At 31.9% G+C, this 8,541-nt stretch overlaps 1 protein-coding gene across 1 annotated transcript; it reads right to left on the bottom strand.

The window, feature by feature from the left end:
• Positions 1 to 3,259: 3,259 nt before the first annotated feature.
• LOC111699939 (SCO-spondin) lies at positions 3,260 to 6,763 on the bottom strand. Its single transcript, XM_023470734.1, has 5 exons — positions 6,674 to 6,763; positions 5,808 to 6,416; positions 4,748 to 5,096; positions 4,194 to 4,681; positions 3,260 to 3,624 (listed from the first exon to the last, which is right to left on the bottom strand). Exons 1-5 carry the CDS (start codon positions 6,707 to 6,709, stop codon positions 3,373 to 3,375), a joined length of 1,734 nt encoding a protein of 577 aa, XP_023326502.1. The 5' UTR covers positions 6,710 to 6,763; the 3' UTR covers positions 3,260 to 3,372.
• Between the last annotated feature and the right edge of the window lie 1,778 nt (positions 6,764 to 8,541).

Genomic DNA, 8,541 nt, shown 5'->3' with positions numbered 1-8,541 from the left:
GAAAAGCTTGGCTTAATCTGGCGTAAGAAATATAATGAAAAGCTCGACTTAATCTGGTGTAAGAAATATAATGAAAAGCTCGATTTAATCTGGTGTAAGATATATATTGAAAAGCTTGCCTTAATCTGGTGTAAGAAATGTAATGAAAAGCTCGGCTTAATCTGATGTAAGAAATATTATGAACAGCTCGGCTTTATCTGGCGAAAGAAAAAAATGAAAAGCTCTGCTTAATCTTGTGTAAGAAATATAATGAAAAGCTCGGTTTAATCTGGTGTAAGAAATATAATGAAAAGCTTGGTTTAATCTGGTGTAAGAAATATAATGAAAAGCTTGGTTTAATCTGGTGTAAGAAATATAATGAAAAGCTCAGCTTAATCTGGTGTAAGAAATATAATGAAAAGCTTGGCTTAATCTGGTGTAAGAAATGTAGTGAAAAGGGGTTTAAGATAATATAAAATAGTCTGAATATAAACCTTGAAATTAGAATTACCTTTACACAAGATGATACTTTTTTTAAATTAATTAAAAAGAGTTTAATGTAAATTTTTCAGTGGCTGGTTCTTTCTCAATATATTTAACAAAAACAGACATGTACGATACCCCGTCTGTTAAATAATATTAGGTCATTAGATACCTATCAGAACTTCCATTTGTGTAAAAAACCTATTTTGTTGGAAATCGATTTACCTCCCCCCTCCCCCACCTTTTACAGAACACCTATCTGTACTCCTCCTCCCTACCACCCCCTTATACAGATTCTACATTAAATACATCGCAACCCCCTCCCTCCCTGCTCTTTTCGACCATTCAGCTTTCCTCAAATGCATCATACTGGGTGATAAACTATACCACTGCTGAGCTTTGCAGTTTCAGTAGGTTTATCTTACACATGGATAAATAACATACAACTATGTACAGTTACAGTAGCTTTATCTTACACATAGATAAATAAATACAACTGTATTCAGTTAAAATAGGTTTATCTTACACATAGATAAATAACATACAACTGTAAACAGATACAGTAGATTTATCTTACACATAGATAAGTAACATACAACTGTATTCAGTTAAAGTAGGTTTATCTTACACATAGATAAATAACATTCAACTATATGAAGTTACAGTAGGTTTATCTTAAACATAGATAAATAACATACAACATTATTCATTTAAAGTAGGTTTATCGTAAACATAGATAAATAACAAACAACTGTATATAATTACAGTAGGTTTATCTTACACAAAAAAGAATAACATACAACTGTATACAACTACAGTAACTAACAACTGTATGCAGCAGTAGTTTAGGTTCAGCTTTATAAATCTTTACATACTGTTGGTTTATCTTATTCGTGGACAAAGGAATTGAATCTTTGTCACAAACTATTTTTTTATTATCGCTATATCTTTGCAACCTGATGATGTAAACCTTTGATATTTCAAACTATGAATGATCTGTTAGATCAAAAAGTCTAAGTTTGAAACATTAAAATGTTCAGAATCGGGTTGCAAAGATATAGTAGTTAGAAAAGTTGAGTTTGTGGCAAAAACTCAATTCCTTTGGATACAATTAATTATATACAGTTATAGTTAGGGCTGGGCAAAGTTCCATTTACGAAATGGAGGTTTTCGAAAATAAACGGAAGAGTCCAGTTTGGTGATGGCAAAAACCGTTAATTTTCAAATTGTCAACGAACGGATTAGCCGTTTTGGAAAAAAAATAACAGTTGAAAACAAAAACAAAACAATTGGGTTAAAAAAACGACAACATTTGTTATTTTTCTGCAAAAATTGCATGAAACTTCCAAACAAATAAATACTTTTTTAGGTATTTACATTTTTTAATTGTTGTCTCNCCCCTCCACTTCCTCATTTGAATGATGGAGCTGTTAATGATCATTTTTGCAGTTTGATGACAGCTTGTGCCGGAAATTCAATTTAATAAAACATTAACGCTGTAAATACTACAAACAACTATTAACAGCTAGAATGTTATTGTTTTCATTTTTTTTAAACAATCATTTCGGTATAAAAACGATGATGAAAAACAAAAACGAAACGATAGTTTTTATAAACGATCGTTTTCAAAACCAATCATTATTCGTTTTCTTAAAGTTCAAAACGAGTGGGTTATTTTTAAATCATTTTTTTCCGAAAACGAAATGATCGTTTTTGAAAACGATTGAAAAACGAAGCAAAAAACGATCTTTTAATGATTGTTTTTAAAAACGATTAACAACCCTATTAACAGTTTGCGCCGTTAACAATTTGACAAACTGCTAACAAAAAAATTTCTCTTCACACAATTTTTGAACAGCTAATGCCAGAATAAAATTGAGATCATTAACTAACGGTTATTTATAAAAATACGGAAAATACCGTTTACAAAACGAACATTCCATTCTTACCTACTGGCTACCTGAAAATTATTCTGTAAGAGTTTAACTAATCTTACTATTAAATTACATCCTAAAATATAGTTACAGTTGGCTTATCTTACTCATAAATTACAAACAATTGTACACAGTTACAGTAGATTTATCTTACACATAAATTACATGCAATTGTAAATAGTTACCAGTAGGTTTCTCTTACTTATAAATTACAAACAATTGTACAAAGTTACATTGTTCATCCTCATAGGTTTTGAATAAAAGTAATTTTTATACATTGTCACTACACACTCAGACTTCAGTCAAAATTAGTCAACTTTTGGCATAGAAAAGAGAACTCACAATCGGGGTGTCCAAGGACAGGTTGATTAAACAATTTTTTTTTCTTTTTTGGATGAAAAAGGCAATTTTTTTTCGATTTTATCCTTTTTTTCAAAGCTCAAGCTGGAACCTTATGCATCAAGCAATCTTCATTTTTTTCTTCTTCTGTAATCTAAATGATGTAGACTTACATATGAAAAATTACTCTTCTTGAAACCAATCCATTATTCTCAGAACAATAAAATGTAGAAATGAAGATTTTCAAAAAATCCCCAAAATTTATGATGTTCATAGCAAACATCAAAACCCAGGCTTATACACCTACAGATTTAGGCATATCTTACATCTATACTCGAGCTTATATACTTAAACAATAAGACATATCTTAACTCCATACTTGGAAATATATATAGACAGAGAGTTTAAAAATTTTGTTTAATAAACCTGTCCTTGGGCATGAGTACTCTTTTTCTGTACCAAAAGTTGACCAATTTTGACAAAGGCTAGCTAACTACAGAGAGCATGCGTTGAAAAGTTTTAACTGTAATAGGAAAATACAACAATGAATTTAATAAAAGCAAAAGTAAAAAAATTTACAGAAAGAATGGAAGTCAGAGTCCAATCCTCCGCCCCCAGCTGGTTCAGTCGGTGCTGCTTAGTCGGCACCAGGTCCTCCCATCATCATAGGTGGCATATCAGCAAAATTGTTTTTAACATTCATTTGATTTCTATTGCCGTTGCATCTCCAACTAAACCAGGATGCAGGAAATTTACCAGGACAATTGATCTCTCGACCAAACAGCACTGGACCCGGAACAAACTGACATCTTGACCTTCCATCACATAGTCCTTTAACTCTTGCTAATTCATCAGGGTTAGCTTCCCTTGGATCACAATCATAAACTGCCTGAAATTATTCTTTAATGCAATTTAACCTGTTTATTGTATATATTAAAGTTTCTTTGTATGGTATGCTTGACTCAATGAAAAGATTTAAAAGATGTAATTTCAATAGACCTTCCATTTGTAGAATATGATTTTCAGATCAGTTCCCTTAAAAGCATAAAATTATTTATCCTTTTTTCTCTTGTATTTGCTGATGGTTATTTATGCAACATTTTTTATATTCAAGTAATATCGATATTTTGATATGAGTCACAGTAAATAAATATTTTCATTTGAATCTTTATAATCTATGCTGGACATGGAATATATAGAATTTTTGATAAATTATGCAAAACAAGCTAAGCTGCATTTCCACTGTAGACTAGCTTACAGTAAGGTGATTACTTCCATTTGAACACCTTTTTAGAGGAATAAACACAGACTTCTCTGTCCTTGTTGATTAGTTTAAGGTTAAAAGGGTACCTCTTGTAAATCTGAATGGAGGGTCACTTGAAATTATGCCTACATTCAAATTGACTTAAGAATTAATATCTTATTTCAAGGAAAAATAGATTATAGAAGAAATATTACCTTGATTACTTCTATGCAACCACCAGGGCATTCTACGTCAAACACGTTTCTGGGCCAGTCTGTCCCACGATGGAAGTCCTGTGACATTACTGAGCCTACATCATTAGTAGGTATTAACTGCTGCTGGCTATCTTCACCTTCACAGTTACTTCCTCCTCCTGTAGCTGCCGGACAACCAGGTGTCCTTGTTCTCACACTTGAACATGTATTTTCAGGATTAGGTGCCCACTGACCCCATTTACACCATTCACAATTAGTTTGACAGGGTCTCTCATTGCAACTCCTTCTATCAGTTGCTTTTCCCCTACACTCTCCCTGGGACTCACAAGTTCTTCTTCTAGTCCGTTGTCCTTTACCACAAACAGAAGAGCATGGTGTCCATTGAGACCATCTCTCCCATACAGGCTTTGGTGCATGAGGTGATTCAGGTTTTGAATCACAGGGAACTTCACCCCCATTTTTACAAATACATTTGTATCCCTTTTTCCCTAGAGTAAATATGTTAAAAGTTAATTTTTTTGTGGGGGGGGGGAGAGGGGTCAGTGAAATTATACCTAGCTTTTTACATTCTTCAGATTTTCCACACACTTTACGACATTTGTTGCATGACCCATTTTTTTCTGATCCATACATGCATACACATTTTTTGTTCATTTCTGATGCAAAATGCCCACATTTCAATTTGTTGCATTCAGGAGGAAACCCACCTAACTCACAAGCACATTCCCCATCACTTGTACACATTTGATTTGGTGGACACTTAGGTTGACATTTATCTGATTTACTCTTCTTGTCACATGTTGGATATGTGGGAGCTCCATTTTTGCAGAGGCACATTTTTGTTCGGGGATGGCAATATGCTCTATCTATCATACAATCTTCATGTCCTTTGCAATTCATATCCTAAAGTAGGGGTCCATTAAAAACCATCTCTTTCCCATTTAGAATCCGCCTTAAACAGGGGCGGATACACAGGGACCTAGCCCCCCCCCCTGAATTTGGAATTTTTTGTTCCTATTTTCAGAATAGCTTCTCAATAGCATGTTTAAGGGAAGGAAACCTTATAGTGCAAAACAGGAAAAATATCTGTCTTAATAAACTATAATGTGCGAAAAGTTAAAAATCTAGTTTTTTAGTCTTTAGTCATTAATTTTAACTATTTTTGAGTATTTTAAGTCAAAAAATTTTCGCCTGCAGTGCGATTTTTTGCTCCTAACTATGAAATTTTTTGTTCCTAAAAAATCTTGCCCCCCCCCCCCTCACTTAAATCCTGTATCTGCCCCTGGCCTTAAAAGTGAATTTAGGGACAGAAAATACACAAGTTCTGTGTCATTGTGAACTTCAATGTATGTGTTTTAAAAGGTGTAAATATCAGTAATCAAAATATAGATAAATATAAATTAACACTACCTTGCAGTACACATGTTGCATTTAGGAATTGACATCAAACTTTTATGTGTTTACAACAACAAATGGTTAATTTTTGCCCCTCATATCCATTTATCAACATTTGGTATCTGATTAGATGGCATTATATTTACCCCAGTCCTAATGGTTAACATTTCAAATCAAATTCTAAATTTTCTTACTGTAATATGTGTTAAAAATGAAAACCTTTAAGGAGGGTCTTTTTTTTACTTCTTTAGTGATTGATATGTAATTGGTATTCTCTTGATCTTCAGAGGTTGATTTGTTAGAGGAAGTCTTTTTCGAGCTTGAATCTCTAGAATATGAATCCTTAGAGTTTGATTCTTTAGTATAGGGATCCTCCTTTTCTTGTTGGGTTTCTCTCTCACCCCAGTTTGAAACCTGAGTTCCTTTATCAGTCGAATCATCTTCTATTTTTGAATATGTTACTATGTTGGATTCATCTGTTTCAGTTGCCACTTTCTTCCTATATTCATATTTTGATTCCTCTATGCTGGACCCATGTTCTTCTTTTCTTGATTCTCTAGTGTACATGCTTTTAATGTCTTCTTCGTTTGAAAACTCAACTTGATTTGGATCATCAATTTCATTTGTCTCTTTCCTGTTGCTGTCATATTTTGATTCGTTTTTGTTGGAATTACGTTTTTCACTTTTAGATTCTTTAGCTTTTGAATCATGTCTTTCATATCTTTCATCCTTGTTGTTGGAACTCTTGGAGCTCTGTCTATCAATTGAAGCATATGATTTTACGTCTCCACCTCTTTCAGTCCAATCTTGTGCAAAGCAGTTCATCACCTTAAACATTTGTTTTGGAATATTTATGGTTTCTAATTGAGAAATCCTTAAGCCTTCAAAGGGGGCTAAAAACATGGTTATTCTCAGCCTTTGCATTACTTCTGTAAACTAAGATATACCAAAGGTTGAACCATTTAGTGGTTTTTTAATGCACTGCCATATATGCTATTAACTTTTTTCATTAGTAATTTGAAATTCATTGCACCCCTGTAGATATTCCAGATTATCATAAAATCCCTTATGATTAACTATCTCACCATCAAACAAAGAAGAACATTGTTTATAAGAGTCATTGTTAAACTAAAAACATTAAATCAATGAAACATCTAATTATGGTTTGTTATCAAATATTATGTATAATGATACATATTTAACAAGATCATGTTTACTCCAAGTTTAAGAGTTCCAAGAATATATTTGTTTTAAGTTAGAAAATTAAAATTTAAAATAACATTTTTATAAAATACTGCAATGAGAACATTTTCTCTTTCTTTTCGTCTCAAACTTTCTGGATACATTATTCAAAGACTTGCCCTTAATTATAAGAGAAAATAATATTGACATTATTTATTTTAAAGCATCATATTTCGTATTGAATCTAATATCTTGCACTTCTCACAATCAAATATCTTAAAGAGTATTAAAATATTAGCACAGGATGCGTAGAAGAAAAACTAAATCAGGCTCAGTACTACTCACAATAGTGTCACTAGAAGGAGATGAATCATTTGATGTACTGTCCTGTTTTGTACTTTAGTATGGATACAATACAACTTGCAGTACATTTTACTGTGAACAGGGATTTATAATTAACATATTACAATTGGCATTATACCCAAATTGGGTTAATGGACTATTTCTATAAATGGGTAGCTAGTTTGGGAAAAAATTCAAATATTGGGGTTTTATAATCTCTTTCCAACTATATCTAACCTTTAATAAGAACTAGCCTTATTCAGAGTCTTTGATGGAGGTATTCAAGTTATAAAACTACTTTGATATCTATCTTATGACATTCTATGGAATTAAAAAAATTAATTTTGAAGAGACCTTGCTTTATATAACACAAAAGCTTGAGCTGTTGATTGTTTTTAAGAATTATTTGTTGAAAAGATTATTTATGTTTTGCTTTTGATTTTTAAAACGAACAACTTTTTGCTTTCAGAAAACATTGAGTCAAGTTATTAACTTTTAAAAAACAAAAAACAAAATACCAATATGTTTTTTTAAAAAAACAATTGGTTTAAAAAATTTCCTAGATAAACTTGAGTTTTTTTACTTTTCATTTTCAAACTTTAAGTTTAAAAAATATTTACATTCACTTTCTTAAATTGGCAGACAATTTTTGGAATCCCCGTTTGGTAATCAGTTGTATTGAGTTACCCAATGTTCAGTTCAGGATTATGTTTTCATTCAGAAAAAAGGTTCAGGGCATGTCAACAAGGTGGATGATTCTAATTGGTTGAAGCAATCCTGAGCTCTGGGGGAGGGAGGAGCTGAGTCAGGTGATAGCAAGAATTCATTCTTTACACACATATTGATTTTATCATATGAATTCCAACCTGACGCGGTCTTATTTTAGAGAATAGCATGAAGCTTGAGATATGATAATCCCATAAGTAGTTTGTATCATAAAAGACCAGCATAGGTACGTTGGTATAGCACAAGTTCTTTCATTTTTGCAGTTTTTTACGATCATAGTATTTTTTGCAGTATGATTATTTTAATCATGTGTTTTTTCTTATTTAGTTTTGACCTCAGCAACTGGTATTTATAGAGAAACAGCCAAAAGTAAAAAGATTCCTTGTAAAAAAAATCCATACTAGCCCATCACTAATTTATTCACAAAAGCTACAGATCTATAAATAACATTTTTAAATAGTCCTTAAAAAATGATATAGAAACATGTGTTGCATTTTAATATTTGTTAAGAACAAAAACAATTATATATTACATGTTTCCGACTGTTTTTTCAAACCTTCCTAGCACCCAAATTATTAAAAAGATGGACTTTGTTCAATTTAGCATACATTTCAACCCTTTACCTTTACTGTAAGGCCTTTTTCTTGGTGGCCATACATAGATTGAGATTTCCGATTTCACTACACAGAAAATGTTTTCAAAG

This window comes from Eurytemora carolleeae, unplaced genomic scaffold (assembly GCF_000591075.1).
Source record: "Eurytemora carolleeae unplaced genomic scaffold, Eaff_2.0 scaffold384, whole genome shotgun sequence".
Lineage (NCBI taxonomy): Eukaryota > Metazoa > Arthropoda > Copepoda > Calanoida > Temoridae > Eurytemora > Eurytemora carolleeae.
This window is presented reverse-complemented; position numbering and strand designations above follow the sequence as displayed.